Source organism: Schistocerca americana, chromosome X (genome assembly GCF_021461395.2).
Source record: "Schistocerca americana isolate TAMUIC-IGC-003095 chromosome X, iqSchAmer2.1, whole genome shotgun sequence".
Lineage (NCBI taxonomy): Eukaryota > Metazoa > Arthropoda > Insecta > Orthoptera > Acrididae > Schistocerca > Schistocerca americana.
In genome coordinates, this window is record NC_060130.1 from 558,895,340 (window position 1) to 558,915,397 (window position 20,058).

Here is a 20,058-nt window from a genome sequence, read left to right on the forward strand (position 1 = left end):
GTGGTTTTGTTGCAGATTCATGTCCTGTATTAGCAAATCTTCTTTTGTTTCTGTAGGCAGCACAATATATTTCTCATGCACATCCTACCTAAAACTGCTCAGTTTCTTATTTCCTACATTTCTCAAGGTGCATGAAGCTCCTACTTCAGTCTGTTGCATGACTTTCCCTGTGAAACTTTCTGCTTGCTTTTTGTCAGAAATTCCTCAGTCTTATGATGTCCTTCCTCCTCCTCCTCCTCCTCCATGGTGATTTATATTTCTTACATAGATGGCACTTGATGGTCCTCATTGCTTTCTAGTGTTAAGATACATGTGTCAATAAGCCATTTTTAAAATCTGCCATAACTTGAAGCACCACTTTTCTTCCCATTGGCCATGTCCTGAATCACATGAGTAGTATAGCATCATCTATTGATAGGTCTAGGGCTACTAGAAGATCCCCCCCCCCCCCCCCCCCCCAACCCCACATTCCCCATGACTTGGTATTATAGGGCTGAAACCAATCTGGCTGACCTGGGATGGCATGGAGGTAGCGGGCTGGTGCAAATGAGGTCATGGCTGGCATCTGTGGGGTGTCAATACTCTGGTGCAAAAGAAGAAGTGAAGAAGCAGCTCAGATTGAGGTGCCAGAGGCACCAATGACTCCACCAGCAGGGAAACACAGTTGAAGGAGATTGACGGATCAAACACCTAATGTCTCTGGTGAGATACTGGAGGTAATGCACAGAAGTGGCTACTGTTGTGGCAGCCCCTTGGGTGGTGGAGATGTATGCCTGATACATCACAACCAAGGTTGATTCTTGTGCCTGTGGAACAACTCCCACTCAGTCAGCACCGGAAAAAAACTTGGTCTTATTGTGCCAAAATTGACCCCAGAATCCAACATGGAATCTGCCAGAAGGTGCACTCCCAGATGACAGTGCTCACCCAAAGAGGTATTGTGTCCTCTTTGACCAGAGATGGGGTTGAGCAGGATCTGACAGACGTGCAGCAGTTGTGCCAACTGTGGCCTTGGATGGGCATTTCTCCATAAGAAGATAGGAAAAAATTGAGAGCCAATTTGGTTGTGGCTTTCCTCATAGCTTTGGACATCTGGGTCTTAAAAGTATGGACAAAATGTTCTGTCAGGCTTTTAGAGGTAGGATGAAATGAAAGAGTCTGGTGTGTCTGATGCCATCTTGTGTTCAGGATAGCCAAAAGGCAGCCACTGTAAACCATGGTCCATTCTTTGTGACTAAGATGCGAGGGGTACCTTAGAGGGAAATTTTTTTTTCTCTAGGGTGGTGGTGGTGGTCATCTGCTGCAACTTGACGACATAGAAGAAATGGGATGAAGGAATCCACATGCAGATGGTCCCACAATTGTGTGCATTCCAGCCAATGGTAGCATGACAGGAGGTGCTGGTACGTGTGCCTGATAGGATAAACAGCTGTGCGCCATCTGTGTGATGTCAATGTCCATTCGTAATCAGTAAAAATAGCTGCAAGTGAGATGTTTCTTGTGAGAGATACCACAGTAAGACCAATAGAGCAACTGCAACACATGTCGCTCCAGAACCACAGGTGTCACTACCTGGCAAATGTCATCTCCTAGCATCAGCAGCTGGACACCTTGGTAAATCTGGAGCTGCTGGTGTCTTAAAAAAACAGTGGAGGCCAAGCAGTCAGAGACTTGCAATTGCCATCCTGCTCAGACATGCTGGACAAATCATGGACTAGGGGATCCTTCCAGGGCTACACTGAGATATACCTAGAATTTACCAGGAACTCCTTCAAAGACTGCTCAGCTTGGGGATCAATTCGAAAATACAGTTTCCTGTGTGTCCTATTCCAAATCTGGTCTCATATGGAGTAGAGGGCATCTCCATTAGAATGTTAGGAGGTAATGTGTGGGGTACTTGTTACTGGATAAGTAAAAAGCCAAATGATGAAGACTGTAAGCTGTTCATTCAGACAGCCCTTCTTGGGTGGGGGGAGGGGGGGGGGAGGGAAACAGAGCCTTGTGGTCAGTAACCAAATGAAACTTAATTCCATAAAGGAAAATGCAGAGTTTGTGCACTACAGAAATACTAGCTGTGTTTCATTCTGTATTGATGAATAATGTTTGTGTGCGTGACTTAAGATTTTGGAAACAAATGCTATAGGTTTTTTAGAACCACCCAGGAACGTTAGGGGATAGGATGAGCTCAGTGCTATAAGGAGAGACATCTGTTGCCAAACCCAGTGGCAACTGAGGCTAATAAATTGTTAAAAAAGTTGGCTGATGGTAGTCAAGTTGTGAAAGTTGCCTGGTGATGAGACGTAGGCCTCTGGAAAGGAATGTCCTTGTGGTGCAATTGATCTTGCTGAGAAACAGTTAAGAGGCCCATCACAGATTTGGGAACTGGCATATTTTTGATCACTTTGATGTATCCCTGTGTGGGCAGTAACCTCCGCCCTCACTAGCCTAAGCATGCTGAAGAAATTGATGTTTAGAAAAACTATATAACACATTTTTCAGACTGAGCCATGAGAAATTGACAAAAATATCATAGATCTTCCTCAGTTGTAATACCAGTAACCAGGGTGCTGTGAAGATAGTTCATGTGTTCAGGAATATCTGATATCAACTGTTATAAGAACTGTTGAAAAATAGCAGGTGCACTTGCAACTCCAGACTGAAACTTATTGTATTGGTGAAGATTAATTGGTGTATTTAATCTTTTATTCCTTGGCCAATGGAAGCTTGATAAATTTTGAAAAGAACTGGCAACCCATTAATTTGAAAACTGTTGGGTCAAGGTAAAATGTAGAAAATTACTTCTGCTTCACAGGCTTACATATGGCTCCAAAGGGAGAGGCCCATTGTCTAAAGGGGAAAAGTGGAATCACTTATTGTTGTTCCATATGTGTAATTCCAATTTCACTTCATTCTGCAAGGCCAAAGAAATCTGATGGGCTTAAAAGAAGAAGAAGAAGAAGAAGAAGAAGAAGCAGAAGAAGAAGTACTGAGGAAATTTATAAAACAATGTGTGCCTGAAAAGTCAAGGCTGAACCTAGACCAGGCTAATATAACAGCACGTACTGTGAACATAAAACGACAGTTTCGTGGTATGGCACTGAAGCCTGAATAGTGTTAACAGTATGCTAAGTAGAAAAACCAAATGCCAAATAGGCATGAAGTTTAAAAATGTGGGTCAGTAATGACAAGATAATGAAATGTTCTGGTCACTTGTTTCTATTTCAGAGAAATCCTCACATGACCTAATAGAATTTCGTGATGTCTGTAGTCCCACAAATTATAATACTCTGTCCAAAGGCTGAGTGTCAGTATTAGAGTATGTGACTGATCCAGCATAGACATAGACATAGCCGTATCACATATGAATGTAGTAGATTTATTCCTGATTTCCATGTGCTACTGTGTGGTCACTTGTTAAGTTGTTGATCTGGATCATAGTAACTTTTGTGTTGTCTCGTTGTCACTGTAGGCTTGTACCATGGGAAGCAAGTAGAGGATGTTGTTTCATGGCTGGTATCCTCTTTCTATAACACAACTGCATACATGTATTAAAACGGTTCTGTGTACACTACTCTGGTCACTAGGTACTGACTGACTCTGAGCTAACTGCAACTGTGACTCCCACTGGGCTGTGACTGAGGACTTGACTCATTGACTCACTGGATGACAGACTGCTTGTGTGACAGACTGGGCCCTACTGTCCACGGCGGCGATCTAAATACTGGCAGCCAAGAAGGCATTGGCGACGCGTTTCTTGCAAATGTGTCTTTGGCCTCTATTGATCATCTCACAATCACTTTGATGGCCAGTCTGCTGGCTACAGCTTACGCCAGCTCAGTATCACAGAGTGGGCACATGTCAGATTCTGACATAGTTCCACTATGTGTCTTTTACAGGAACTCTGTGGACGTGTTGTGTCATAATGGTCACATGCAGGACATAGTTGTATAGCGAAACTGTTGGAACTAGACAATAACCAAAAAGGTCATGTCTGATGCCTATGAACCAAATGAGGTGGAGTAAAACATGGCAGGTGTGCCACCACCAAGCGAAACGTGTATTATCATTTAAAAACTGGAAGGCAAATACTGTTTCAGTGTGTTGGTCCTCGCTGGGTACAGCATAGGCATATCAAAGTCATTGGAAAACATTTGCTGAGTAATAATACTGTGTAGGCTTTCATAGCCAGTATTCATTTGACTTAAAACTTCTGGGCTGACTGTCCGTGGTTGATATGTAAAACTTCCCCTAGTGTTTTGTCTTCGGCTGCTGGAGACATCCTTCGCCTCTGAGGATTTCGTCTGCAGCCAGAGGATAAACATTAGGGGAAAGTTTTATGTACTGACTGTGGCTTGCCAATCTGAAAATTTTAAGTGAAGAAATTTGATGGGTAACTTGAAAATTTTCAAAAGTTTGTGCTATATGCAACACTTCTCCTAACAATGGATCTGACTGACATAACGTTTATGTGCATACACTTCTGTCAGGGGCAAGACGAATTGAGACACCGATAATTAAACTTATTGCATATGATCAACCACAAGGAAACACAAATTTGCACTTTCTACTCAACCTTTAAATGTCTGTGACAAAGCGTTCAGTTGTATTTGTGATGTTGCAAAAATTCTAATCCAGCTGCAGCCACATGTATTTCAGTAGAAAAATGTTCTGTCAACAAAGCAGTAATCTCCAAAAGGGGTAACATAAGGTTCAGCCAGGGGGCTGTATGAGATCATGGAAATGGGGCTGGTGTATAGGGAAAAACTAATGTAGCCTGGGAATGTAATGCTAACAACTTCTGGTAAATGTCCTAGTCCTCGTGCACTTCGTTAAATGGCTGGAAAGCTGAAATAGCTGACAGGGCTTGCAGCTGCTAGTGAGCTGAGCTGTTCAAATGTTGTCAGTTGCTGATGTTGATTAAGCTGCTGTTACCACAAGTCCAAAGATTTTTACATCCATGATAGCTATCCTATTGAACTGAACTGGAACCTCCTCATCTCTAATTTTGTGGTCTTCAATTCGGAACACAAAAGTTATTTATTGACACTTCCTTAATATATTGAAACAAAATAAATGACACATTGTTCATGAGCATTATTGATCCCGTGAACTATCTAAGTGTAGAGTGGCATATCGATGATATGGCATAATCTATTGATACATCTGGTGGGATGGCACGTATGTTACTTAAAAACAGAAGAAGCCTTTAAATTTGGTGTATGAATAGGTATAAGAGCTGCAGTAAAGACTAAGATGTTCATTCTTATTCAAATGTAACCATTGTGCTGTATAACCTGAATATGGCCAACATGTAGCCATACACACATTAGCCTTGCACATTACAGACTTGTTTCACATCATTTTGATAATTCATGCAAATGGTCAGTAGAGTATTTCACCAACCAACGTTTAAAGCCGTGTCGTGCTTTCATGCTTTTAAGAGTTTTTTATTCAGTGGGTCCCCATTGACTGTGTATATAATAGGAGTAACCTGAATATTTTGGATACATAGTGTTTCTTAATAAATATATCATAATTCTGTTGTCATTTAATTTTTCTGTAGTGCTCTGAATTGAAATTCTGCCATTACAGGCATGTACCAGCATTACCACCATTTGATATAATGTACAAACAACACACTGTAAGCAGAAAACAGCCACTAAGAAGAGAAAGGAAATAATGATGGTGACTGAAAGGACAATGTGTGACACAAATTAATAAATAGTGTTTATCATCCCATTCTATATTCCACATCATTTCTCTTCATAATGTATCTGTCAGTTTTTTTTTTTTTTTTGAATGAACACATCTTCAATTGTATTTTCCTCCATGTTGACTGTTATATCAATTTGCTCTTTGCATTTATTTTAGTATTTTTGAGAAGGTTGCTCAGGAATAAATCATTAGGACTATGATTGCTTTCTTTCATTTCTGGTAAGAGAAAGGAACGGCATAAGTAGGCTATTAGATGGACTCATGTGCCTGCATTCGTAACTCCTTACAAACACCAGTCAGAAAAGGGTTGATTGTTATACGGCAACAAGGTCCTGTAAATACCTACAGTTGGCTACTCACCTGAATTACTTTACAAAATTTAAAATTTTGCATAGGTATTGCTTTTGCTTTTGATGGATGAGTGTCTTATGTGGCAAATCCAGCTTACATGGAGAGGCTCATAATAAGATTATAGAATTTGGCAAGAATCCAGTTTTGATAGTAACCTGAATGTGGTGGTGTATGCTAGGTAACCTCCATATTCATGCACCAATCACAGAACACATGTTCTTTACAAATAATAACTTGCAGGATTCCCATACTATCATTCATTGTGTAAAGAGATTCGTCCATGCCTTTGTCTATTTAAAAAGACTATGACCATGATCATGAAGGATACCAAATGCACTTAGCTCTTACACATATACCCATTTTCAAACCACAAAAGGATCACACAAAAGTGCTTCCATTTCAGTGCCTTCTGTGTCAGCTCACTACAACTTAATCTTTAGTCAGTTATGTGCTGCAGTTATTTGTTCTCTCTGAAGTATGACAGTGAACTAGAGTTCGACAGTGAAATGTATAGTTTGCTCCTTATATTTAGATAAATATGATCCAACTTTCAGTTACAGTTATACGTAAAGTACGTGCAGTACTGACATCTTGCATGATGCAGTAAAGTACTTTATTCTGCTCTCAGATAATATTTGTAATGAAATACTCAGTTGATACTTTTTGCATGTCTGTGTTTGAGAATGTACTTCAGACACATAGATGTTAAATTTTCTGTTCAGAATCCCTGATGGCTTTGCAGTATGTGACTCCTGAGTTCCTATGGAATGGAAATATAGAGATTGTTTCATGGCTGTGAGAATGAGGAAACTGTGGAACAAGTACTTACATTTACTTACATAAAACATTATTAAATGCACTAATTCATTTGAGTTAATCTGCAGTAGAAGTATTTTTATTTATTTGGAAGGAATAATTTTACTAACACTAAAGTGAATATGCTGGCATGATGGTTAGCCCAGTGGACATTAGGTGGGTGGGAGCATGGGTGGGTGGTGGGGTGGGGTGGGGTGGGGGGTATATGCAGGAATTCTTTATTTAAAAGGAATATGAAAGCTTGTGACCAGTCCCTGATGACTTTATCAACAGAAGATTAAATACCAATATTCCTTCCTCCCTGCTTTCTAATGACATTATGTTTTATATGAACACTTTGTGACAAAAATTGTTAAATAGGGCCTTTGATTCTGAAGGAGTGGGTGTAAGGTATAAAGTAATCTCATGAAACTAGAGCAGTTTACCTATTCCTCTGTGGTTAATGTCACAATATTTATTGGGACTTGCGGAGCTTATAACCATTGCGTGGTATTTATAGTAAGAATTTTCATTCTGATTCAGCCTTTAAGATAAAGAGAGGTGACAGCTGTAATTTCTAATCACAAGACTGTGTGTCAGTGTGCAGGTTCAAAACTTCAACTTGCATATACATTTTCTTGTGGGATGAGAACTTAAGATTCTTTTGTGCATGGAGCCACCAACTTTTCAGCCCTTAAATGTTCTTAGAGTGGAGTTGGCTATTAACTGTGACTGAATTCCACGAATTCCATTACTTACACTTGTTTCATCATTTATAACAAGATTCATTTTTTCACTCATTTAATTTTAAATTCCCTTAAACATTGGTATGTTTTAAAATTTCCAGCATATTTATTTTTAATTTGTCACTATCTCTGTTCTTCTTCGACATATTGCTGTGCTCTTGTTATGAAATACTTGAATTTTTTTCCTTTGCGGTGCATAACCAAATAACAATATCCAGTAACTTCTGTGAAAATGGTTTTTACTTGTAAACTGTGTTCTATTTTTTTTCTTCCTGAAATAATGCCATGTACTCAAAATTTCGTTTCTTATGAAGCTGAAGAGCTTGTGGTGTGTTGAGCCTAAAAATTTTGCGGGCAAGCATAGTGTTTTCTGTTTGCACTGTCATTACTGTTGTTCACGCCCCTGCATGTCACTGAACTATACGTCTGCAATGGGTTGCTATTCACCACATAGAGGAGGTGTAGAGTCAGACATGTATAAGAACTTCGTTATCTCTGTTCATAAATGTGGTTAGGTATTAAATTTCCTGTACTCACAAAAGTAATTCCGGTTTTGAGTTTTGGCGCTCCTCTCTTTCTTCATATTCAATGTGATTGAAAGTTCATTATAAATACTCAACTTATTCCATTTTTAGTTGTTATTGTTATTTCGTCTTTCTCATAAAAATAGTGTGTTCACATCTGATGCTAGTCTCCTTATGTTCATAGTTCTATAATAGTATTCTGAATGGGACTGTAGAAGTTAAGTTTTTAGTATACTGCTGTACCAATCAAACTGAGTATGCAAGTTGATGTTTACACCAGTTCAAGGCTGCACGAGGCTAGAACAGTTAATGCCTGTATACATGCATACCTCTTTGTATGTCTCAAAATGTCGACAATATTTTCATTTTCATCCTCGGTGCAGTTATACAATCAGCATACAAAATTCTGATGAACATTTGTGAAAACTGCAACACCAAGAAGGATACAACTAAATGAGACAAACTCTGTATATTACATAAGTTATACAATAGTGAACAAAATTTTAGGATTATAGGCCAGTGCGTAAGCACAGAGTTCAAGAAACCACATTGGTGTGAAGCATTAATACACTGCAATTACAGTCACAAGACATTGTGGCATGGTTCCTGAGGAATATCACTTCATACAGTTTATATTACAGTCCACAAAGCATCAACAGTGGTTGCTATAGGACTGTGAGAAATTGCCACCCTATTGTACTGTAGATGTGTTCAGTGGAAGAGATTTCAGGCAAAATAAAAGGTCAGGGTAGCGGTTGTATCTGTAATATTGCTTGCTGCTGTATCCAGTCATCACTGTGTAAAACCATAAGCTGTCCAGCTGTTCCTGAAACGCATCACTGTCAAAGCATATGTAACATATACACTATCTGGTCAAAAGTATCTGGACACGTATTAATGGACATTAAGGTGGGATGCACCCACCCCTTACAGCAACTTCAACTCTGCAGGGACACTTTCAGCGAGATGTCTGGATGTTTGTGGAGGGATGGCAGCCCATTCTTCCTCAAGAACAGAAAACAGAGAAAGTGGTGATGTTGGACATTCTTTGATGCCGGTGTCTGGAACAAAGTCGACATTTTAACTCATCGCAAAGTTGTTGATTTGGGTTCATGTCGGGTCTCACATCTCCATGCATTTACAGTTTATAATATGAAAAATGTTGTTTGCTCTTCTTTTTATTTTCATCTAGTTGTGGCTATGGAGTTCTCTTAATGGATTATGATTTGCATTTAATTTACCTTTGTTTTGAAACATCACATTCCATACGCAAATCAGTCATTGCCATGCTAATGACTAGATGATGCACTGTTTTCACAGCAAGTTTGTGAAGCATGAAACCTGTCATGTAGTTATCCCAAAATACTTTTAAAATAAACAGATTTCCAATGGCACAAATTTTCATCCACCTGCTTGCAGATAGAATTCAAAATTCCGTAACTAGTTTTCAACGCCAACTAGGGGCACCTTCTTCAGGAGAAACTGTTACCTTACCTAACAATATCACAGGAAGGTACATTAATAGCAGGTAAGCATTAGAACAAACACTTTATGCAATTTAATTTGTAAAAATTGTTTTTTCTAATGTGTACCTGCTATTAATGTACCTTTGTGTGATATTGTTGGGTAAGGTAACAGTTTCTTCTGAAGAAGGTGCCCCTAGTTGGCATTGAAAACTAGTTAAAGAATTTTAAATTGTATTTGCAACTGGTTGGCTGGAAATTTGTGACATTGTAGTTAATTACAGTTGCTGATCACAGCCATGTTCAAAACATTAAACAGATTTAGTTTCTTCTCTTTCTCCAAGGCACAGTTGCACCAAAGTTCTATCTGAGGGATACAAAATATTACACTTCAATCAAAATTGGATTTTAATGAGAACCAAAATGGCATCTTACATTGACTTGGGCATTGCATGAAACAGTTGATGAGCAGTTTTTACTTGAACTGAAGTCACCTATTCATTACAAAAATGAAAGGATCTTCTAAAATGCTGCAGAAGAGTCACTTGACTAATGGGAAAAAGATGTGATATGCCAGTATTAAAATGCTGACACTAATGGAATGTCTGTTCTTATGTTTCAAGTAACGTGCATAGTCCTGGATGAATTTGGGCACTTAAGGGATTGGGAGGTATGACTGATGCATGCCCATGCATGCCCCTTCAGGAAAGACAACCATGCATCATATATATTTCTAGCATTGGGTCTTTTGTATGAGCTTACTTAATTTACCCATGTTAGTGATGAAACAATTAAAACTATTGTAGCATATTCAGTGTACCTGATGTAATATTGGTGACTTCTTATTCTGTAATTCATTAGTTGTGGATTTCATGGTTGTGGATTTCATGTTAATGTAATTTACAGCAGAATGTTTTTGAGTATGCCACTGTACACGAAGTGCTAACATTAACCAAAATGCTACACAGAACATACTGAATAGGTTATTCCAGTAGACAGTGTACTTTCTATTAAACCCTTTCTTTTAAATAAGTATTAAATATTTACAGTGATAAAAGTTTTTGTACAAACAGAACTTGGTAGTTCAAGTTGGTAAAGTCTCTTTTTCGTATTTCAAAGGATGCGTAGAAGGCCTGAAGATGTCTAAGATACTTTCACTTGAGAAAATTCTCTGTAAACACATCCAATAAACCACAGATCAATTTTTATAACACCTAGGAGATGATTTTGGAGAGTATTTGTATATTTTTGAGATATGCTAAAGTTCAGCTGATCTTGTCAATGTTTTGTGGAGTTTATATCTAATGAGATCACATTAATAATGGTTTGGTGTAGTAGTCCATTGGTGAAGCCTGTGCCTAGAAGGTAAAATGATATGGGATCAAATCATTTTATTTCCGAATGATGTACTGATTATTCATGACTAACACAGGGTTTGGATTCCATGTGAAGCTGTAGGTTCCCTTTCCCTAATAAGATTACTGGGGTAGGTTAGGAACATGGAAGTTGCCAAAGTAGTGTCCATTGGAAAGATGTGCACCAGGCCATAGATCTGCACAGAATTATTACTTTAGTAATTTTTAACCTCATGTCAGAATTGCAGAGTTCTGATTTGTCTCATTTCTCAGATATCTGGTACATGTTTCACTACTTCAATATGTTTCCACATTCTGTTGTAAAGAATTCCTTCTCCATGTGATGAATCCTCAGTCATTTACTTCAGCATATTAATTTCATTCACAACATGGATACCAAGATGTAAATAAGAAAAAAAGGAGTTTGGTTTTACTTTAATTAAGTCTAGTAATTTTTCTTAGTTTCATGATGTGATTTTTAAGTAAACCTTTTGATATTTTCTAGCCTCCTGGACAACCCATGCTGCCAAACAGTATGGATCCATCACGGCAAGGTACACAAATATGTTATGACTTGTAATATTTAAAATGCTTTGGCTTACATTGCTCCAAATTTAGAATGAATAAAAAATTTCTAACTTCATTCCTTATGATTATAAATAATGTTGTTTCAAGTTAATATACAGTTAACTTTATATGACTCATAGTATTTCATCTAAGATTGGTCTTCATAAGCATTAAAACCTATTTTATTTGGATCTTATTTTTTGCACATAAATTACCAGAAACTCGGTATATTACTCTGAAGCTTCATAACACAAATGTTAGTGATGGATGGAAGCATTTGGTTGTGGCAGTAACAGAGCAAATTTTGTGATAAAGAGAAAGAAAATTAACTTCAGCTAAAATTGATCTGCTCTGGAACTGTTAGTTCAAATGACAAGTTATTTATTAAAAATATTGTTTCCTTGTTTAAACAGATTTGTTACATTTTATTGTAGCTGTCATTATGGTCAGAATGCATATAATTACTCTATATTCTGTATAGTTAATGTTCTGGGAGATACTCTAAATACATTTTATAAGAATTTTTTTCACATAAATGTTCAAGAATATGATGTGTTGTGTTTTTGATGTATTGTGAAATACATTCACCTGACATCTGAATTCAGTTCTTGGAATGCTCAGTGTGAACATAGATACAGTCAACAGAAAATCTTATTCACTTGAGTGCTAAGTGAAAATTTTAGACTATGCTTGAAAACAGGCTAAGGTATAAAGCTACAGTGTCATCTCTTGTAATCTACACAAACTTAATTTCAAACATTTCGAGGCACCCTCCTAGAAAAGATAAAAAAATGGAGCCAGAAAATGAAAGAAAAAGATGATTATTAAAGTTCAGGCAAACAATACTGCTGTTGACAAACTACCAGTGTTACAAAACATCACAATTTATTTCTGAAGAGAAGAAATAGTTTGAACAAGATGTTTACATTAGCTAGAAATGAAAGCAGGAACATGAAGATTGTAAGAGAGAGAACAAAGAAACTCGGTGAGAGATAGAGAATGGAAGAATGAAACTAAATCACCAGTTTTTCTGGTCTCGGCTGCTGTATTATCGTGAATAATGAGTAAATAAAAATTCAGCACACTGTTGCCAATTTCTGTTGCAACTGTTTGTCCTTCAAATTGTGATGGCTATAATGGTCTATCATAATTGCATTTATTTAAAACAAAAGTATGCATAACACGATCAGTGGTTTTGTTAACATTCTGGTGGTAATAAGTACTGGATTAAATACATAAGGGCAGATAAAATGTCACTTACTGTACACATAGATTATTGTTGTTTTTCCACGTTGCAACTTGGTATTTGTTAATCATACTTTTAGTTTGTTCTGAACTAAAATACGAGGAAAGAAACTGATGCCTTCATTAGTTAATGAGTTTCATCTTTTATATAGGTTATTTCAGAGCTATACTAAAAATTTAAAGGTAGAGAATAGAAGACAAGTTGAGGAAAGGAAACTATCTCAAGAAATTTGATCCAATTACACTGCTGAACATACATTGAAAAGTTAAGGAAAAGTGTCTTTTGCCACTGGAAAATTTGGCATGTAGTCCACATACTTGTACAGACTTGGAAAAGTAAATCTTTTTCTTTAGTGTCATGGACATTAAACATAAATACAAACATTGCACGACAAGAAATGAGTTGATGTGGTCCACAAATACATGCACAAAAAATGTTCTAAATACGTGAGCGCTACTATTCAAACAAATACTAAATTAAAATGGAAAAAAAAAGATCAATGAACCTGCATACAGAATTGGAGCATGCCTGGCTCATGTGTACCATCAACTGACACACTTTCTTAAAGATGCCTGTTGTAATCTGGACATTTTCAAGTGCTGAATGTAGCATGTTAATTAAGTCCTTGTGATTCCATTGGGGTTTCATAAACAGGATTCAGAAAAGTGCACCTGAGAAAATAATTCAATTTAGTTAGTTGGAATATAGTGATCTGGTCTCTCTACTTTCGATTCTCTGTAACATTATTGGATAAGATTTCTAGACATTGATTCCTATTCTCAATTTCCACACAGTATTGTAACGATTTTCAGTGCCATCAAGCAATGTGCTGCAGCTGGTAACATGGGTTTACTGCTAGTAGGAAATGGTGTCATTGAGAGTTATGAAGTCACTGTGCTGATTACCTGAAAGAAACTGGTTGAATGAAATAAGAGGGGTCGAAACTTACCAAAAAAATTTTAAATTTGCATATTAAGAAGCAAGGAAATAATTCTGAGATTGCATGTAAATTAATTGCTCATGACCTTTTTTTCCATGAGGTTTCCTTCATGGACTTATACTTTTTCTGCGTATTCCACCCATCTCCATGTAAAAGGAATAATTTCTCTTTGCATTTTGACAATTTATTTCATATAATGTTTGTGCTTTTTACACGTATAATGAAACACATTTTAATTTGTGGGAAAATAAGGCTCATAACAGGTACTCTATAATAAGAGGAATTACTGATCCAGGCATGAAACAAGAGTATCTTCAGGTTTATTCGTATTTCCCATATTTACTTAGTCACATTTTAAATTTTTTATGTGCTATTATAGATGCTGTTCTTTTGCTACGAGTATATCCTATTGGTATTTAATAATCATCAGCTTTTTCCCCTCCTGGAAATGAATGTGTGTCAGAGTACTTCATGAAAAATCTGTCTCAGACTTTTAATGTAAAGTAATCTGTGCACAGTTATTGATTATACTTTTCATAACACCCAACACAAACCATACTCATATGTGTGCTTGAGAAAAAAAGAAAGATGGAAAAAATACATAATAGTGATGTATTTTAACGTTGAGTAAAGTGGGCATTATGCTCCCCTATATAATTTTATAAATTCTTTGAACTGATTGCCTCATGTTTTCTGTCTTCCTCCAGGTGAAGGCGGAGAATTTGTAGGTTGGCAAGGTAGGCAAGCTCACATATCTCTTGCACTGGGCTGGGAAATTGTAATATTAATGCTTGACTGTAACTAACAACTCACATATGTCATGCTTGCATGTGGCCACATTACTTGCTTTATTTGCTCATATCTTCATGGTCAGTTTAATTATGTTCCTGGCATTAAGAGGATACTGACAATTTTCTGATAAATGAGTCATATTTAACCAAAAACTTATTAGATAGAAATCCTAAATTTCATACACGCTTATAAAATGCTTACTTTAAAATATTTGCTATGAATAATTTACATACCTCTGGCTTATTAGCTACATGGTTACATTCAGACAATTTTTATTGAAAACCTGAGAGCAATTCTCAAACATCATTGGAGTATCCATCATAATTCAGCCTGATGTTTCTAAATGTCATCTTCATTATAATTTGTATGGAGCTGGTTGCTACATTTGTACATTTAACTAAAATTTTTCCAGTTTTCAGTAGGTACGAGAATATCATTTTTGTTTTCTTGTCCTACAGTCATTTGTGTTTACTGGTCAATGCAGTATGTAAACTATGTTGACACTTTGAAACTAGCAGAAAATACCCATAAATTTGTATCGCAGTCAAGGGATTTTTGTTCATAGCATTTAGTGAAACACTTCACTGTAAAACAATTTTTTCATCTGTTCTGTTCTTGGTATAGTAAAATTTAAGTTAAGTGCTTGTGTTAATGTTCATTGCATCTCGCAGATTCCTTAGCTCATCTTACTAAAGATCACTGACAGATGCTGATGATTCAAGCTTGCAACATAGTCCTAATATATCTCCATGTGGTCATAATAGAAACAGATTTTCTCACACAGAGCAACATAGGTGCCAGCAACGAGCTCCATTGTTTGAAGTAAAAGCTAAGTCATGCAAGATTGGTGCTGGCAAGGAAATGGAAAAACATACAAAGTATTTACCAATTAAATTGAATTCAGCAATAGGGGATGGATGGAAGTAATATAGATGAAGTCAGTTAAGATACAATGACATTAAATGATACCAGTGGAGTAACACTCAGAAATACTGAACTTTGATGTACTGAATACATTTTTTGTGAGAAATAAAAAATTATGTCAGCATGGGAATTGAACCTGACTATCTAACTTTTCAGGATCAGTTGCCTTAAAATTTAAAGTTATCAGAGTGTAAGTGCCAGCATAATAGATCTTTCATTGTAATTGTTTCTTCCTATTCCTTCTGAACAAACACAAATGTTTCACCATACTGTAACAGGACCAAAGGAGGCGCAGATATAATGTGGACTCACAGCCTACTCTGCCACAATACCAATTTAACTGAATTCAGTCACATAAAATAAATAGAGATAATGGGGATGAAATAAATACAGATGCTCAGATAGACTAATGGTTAAGGTGACTGCTCACAAAAAGCAGCAAGTCTAGGTTGGATTTCCAGTCTGAAACAAATTTATGACACATCCATTGTACAATATTTATTTCATGACATGACAGTTTGACAACCTGTGCAGTATTTGTAAAGAGTGTCATGCTTTCACTTTTTTTCTAGGTCTAATTGTCAATTTGAAATTCCTGAAGTACACATATTTTGAATGATTCTGTAAAATGACATTTTGTAGCTTTTAGGGTAGCCTGACATACACTGAGGTGGCAAAAATCATAGTTTCATGGTATGTACATATACACACATCACTAGTATCACAATGACAAGGTCTAAAAGGACAGTACATTGGCAGATCTGTCATTTGTACCTAGGTGATACATATGAAGAGATTCCTGATGTGATTATGGCTGCATAATGGGAATTAGAATACAAAATGGTAGTTGGAGCTAGATTCAGGAGACATTTCATTTCAGAATTTAATATTCCAAGATCCGCAGTGTCAAGAGTGTGTCAAGAATACCAAATTTTATGCATTACCTCTTACCATGGGTAAAAGGCAGTAGCCAATGGCCTTCACCTAATGACAGAGAGCAGCGGTATTTGCATAGAGTTGGCAGTGTTAACAGACAGGCAACACTGCATGAAATAACTGCAGAAACCGATGTGGGACATATGACGAACTTATCCATTAGGACAGTGTGGCAAAATTTGGTGTTACGGGGCTATGGCAGCAGACAACTGACAAGAGTGCCTTTGCTAAAACCACATCATCACCTACAGTGTACCGTATCACTTCGACTCTGGACTGGAAAATGTGGCCGGGTCAGATGGTTCCTGACATCAGCTGGTAAGAGCTGATGGCAGCATTAGTGTGTGGCACAGGCCCCATGAAGCCATGGACCCAAGTTGTCAATGTGGCCCTGTGTGAGTTGATGGTGGTTCCATAATGGTGTGGGCTGTGTTTACATGGAATGGACTCATTCCTCTGGTCCAGCTGGACTGACCATTGACTGGAAATGGTTATGTTTGGCTATTTGGATACTATTTGCAGCTATTTGTGAACTTCATGTTCCCAAACAACAATGGAATTTTTGTGGATGACAATGTACCATGTCGTCTGGTCACAATAGTTCACAGTTGGTTTGAAGTACATTCTGGACAGTTTGAGTGAATGATTTGGCCACCCTGATTGCCGAAGATGAACATTTATGGGACATAATTGGGAGGTCAGTTTGTGCGCAAAATCTTGCACCAGAAATATTTTTGCAGTTGTGGGTGGCTGTAGAGGCATCATGGCTCGGGATTTCTGCAGGGAACTTCCAATGACTTGTTGAGTCCATTCCACATCAAGTTGCTGCATTATGCCCAGCAAAAAGAGATCTGACATTATATTAAGAGGTATCCCATGACTTTAGTCACTCAATGTAGTGACCTTCATGAATGTATAATCAGCAAAAGAGGTATCAAAGTAACATGGATTTGTACTAAAGGGAATGCAGTTTATTCCTGTGATTTTATTTGGATTGAGTCTGAGAACAGTATCTCGTGAAAGGTGAAAAAAAATCCATTTGATTTTTCTCTTTAACAAGTATTTAATTTCATTGGTATTGCTGCTAACGTATTACAAAATGGTATGTATAGCTACAGAAGAAACTAATTGTGATATTGATGTCCTCCATTCCTTAACTGACCACATTCCACGAAGTGTAATAAAACATAGTGAAAGTAACAGAGCAGGCAGAGCTGAAGTATGAATTGAATAGGCATGTTCAGGAAAGTGCACTTTGTGTCTTTCAAAAGGAGATGCAGTTGTTATAAGCATAAAATAAAAAGAAAGAGGAGAGAGGATGTATAAAGGGCAGGAAGTAGATGAAAGCATTGTAACTTCACCATGACAAAATGAGGGAGAGGGTCCTGTTGGGTTTAATACCATATGTGAAAACTTGCCTGGCTTAACTTCTTCAGCCTTTGATTTGTGCAGTGGCTGCTGAATATGGATATTCTTTGAGCTGTTACATATGTAAGATAATATTTGAATTTTAGGTTTATGTTTGATGAGTTTATAATGAGTCATTTCAGATAATGAAATCATAACACATTGTAACAGAGAAAGTGTCATCTTTCAGATTAGTAATTCTCATTTAAACATACCTTTCTTATTGCAGCCAGTGTTTAAAGTTAATTAGAAAATTTGGTACTGGTCAGTGTTTTAAAAATAGGTATGTAGCCATACTAAACTAGTTGATGTGATTAAAAACATGTGAGGTGTGTTACTTTGTTGATGTTGTAGGGGGTAATTAGTTGTAAAATGGCTATGTTCAGGTGCAGGGCTTTGGTGTTACTCAATAATGTGTACATTGCACATATAATCTTTGGTAATTGTCAAGGATAAAAAAACGAAATAAACCCCCTCTCTCCATATATAAGAGAGTGTTAAAGTGCCTGCTTTGGGACAGTGGGAGGTGTGCTGGCCTCAGATCAAATCCGCCTCATGGGGGCTGGTTGATGGCCAACCTGGATGTGTTTTACAGGCAGTTTTCCACATCCATGTAGGTAAATATCAGGCTTGTACCAACGTTCTGCCTCAGTTACATGATGGCAAACATTGTAAAAAAGGATGTCACATTTGACCAAGTGATATACACAAGATATAGGCCAAAGGGCATGCGAATTTCTCCTTGGGGTGGGGAGGGGGGTGGGCTGACAGGAGCTTTAAAATGCCTGTAGGAGATGTGACTCCATCAAAATAATAACCTATATACAGGTGTGCTTCTCTGCGTTGTTGAAGTACCAAACCAGTCCTTACCTGGCGTTGTTTGGGTATAGAGCACAGGAATGGCTGGATGGAAAAAAATGGGAATGAACGTACTCGGTTCAGACAAAATTTCATGGCTTTTTTAATGTGAGGAAGGATATTTAATTGAAATGAATTAATGATTTTATATTTGTCTCTGTTTACCTATTATGGTTGGTTAGTTTCTTGATTCCATGCTTGAAGTAATCTGCTGGTTAAGAGTTCAGAAAGCTGCCAAATCAGATTTCAGTAATCCTCACCATAAAAGAAGTTTGTGTGAAGATGTTTTTGTCTTAGTAGAAATGTAGAAATTTAACCTCACTCTGCTGCCATAGTGCTTAATGAAATATTTTTTCACCCCACTTCCTATAAGATGTTTGTTATAGATATTAACAAAAAGACCAACTTGTCCCATCTAGTTCATAGTATGAAGCCATGTGAATGGATATAAAGTTTTTTTTATGAAAGATTAGATTCTTGTTAGATGCAGTCATTACTTTGTTATCTTGACTGGAGATAACTTCAGCATTTTTAATCCAATTAACAGTATTCTAATATTATGATTTGCACATTGTTTAAGGATTACTTAGTTGTGACCAAATGATTACCCAGTGGTTTTTGTTTATGCTTATCACATAAAACTTGAAGCTCTTGGGCCTCATAAAATGCAAACTTTATGCAATGATTCACTTGTAATGGCTTATTAAATGGTATTCCTAGTTTGACCAATGAGGGTCATCACGGGTTAAAGTGTTCAGAGTGTCTTCGTTAATGCTTGATGTGTTTCAAATTAACACAAAACTTTTCTTACCATGTTCCTGTCATTGGTATTCTGTCCATAGTCTTTGCAGCATTTTGAGCTACTTTGATTTTCTTTGCCCCTCTATTGAATTCCAAAACAAATTTACTTAGCAAGTTTTTCCCACTGAATGATGCACTGCCCTTCCTCACTTTCAAATAGCATATACTTAAAGGTGTCATTACATTTGCACCTACCTGTGTACTCCACTATCCACCTTACACTGTGCAAGATATACCACATTATTTCTTTTATTTTACATTCTGTTTGCAAATCATGTATGGAAGGAACAACTGTCAGTAAGCCTTTATATGAGCTCAAAATTATGATTTTAACATAATTGTCCTTTTACATTATACATGCAGAAGGAAGTAGTGTGTTACTTGACTCTTCTTGAAATGCACACTCTGAGTCAGCTTCACAATGCACAATGCCTCTCTTAACATCTGTCACTAAAATTGATTGAGCATTTCTGTGGCAGCTTAATGCTCGCATCACAGAATGTACCTTTTTTCTTTGGCTCTTCTGTCTCTTCTATGTAATGGTCCCATACTGACGAGTAACACCCAAAATTTGTTAAACAAGGGTTCTGTTAGCTACCTCCTCCTCCTCTGGTGAATTCAATTTCATGATGATTCTC

At 37.2% G+C, this 20,058-nt stretch overlaps 1 protein-coding gene across 6 annotated transcripts in view; it reads left to right on the forward strand.

Annotated features, from left to right (window-relative positions):
- The window catches only part of LOC124556799 (single-stranded DNA-binding protein 3), a 382,113-nt gene that overhangs the window by 330,582 nt on the left and 31,473 nt on the right, over nucleotides 1–20,058 (forward strand). For all 6 annotated transcript variants that reach the window (XM_047130814.1, XM_047130816.1, XM_047130818.1 and 3 more), the window contains 2 exons: nucleotides 11,455–11,503; nucleotides 14,410–14,439. In XM_047130814.1, the coding sequence (XP_046986770.1) occupies nucleotides 11,455–11,503; nucleotides 14,410–14,439 (79 nt within the window). The remainder of the gene's footprint in view (nucleotides 1–11,454; nucleotides 11,504–14,409; nucleotides 14,440–20,058) is intronic.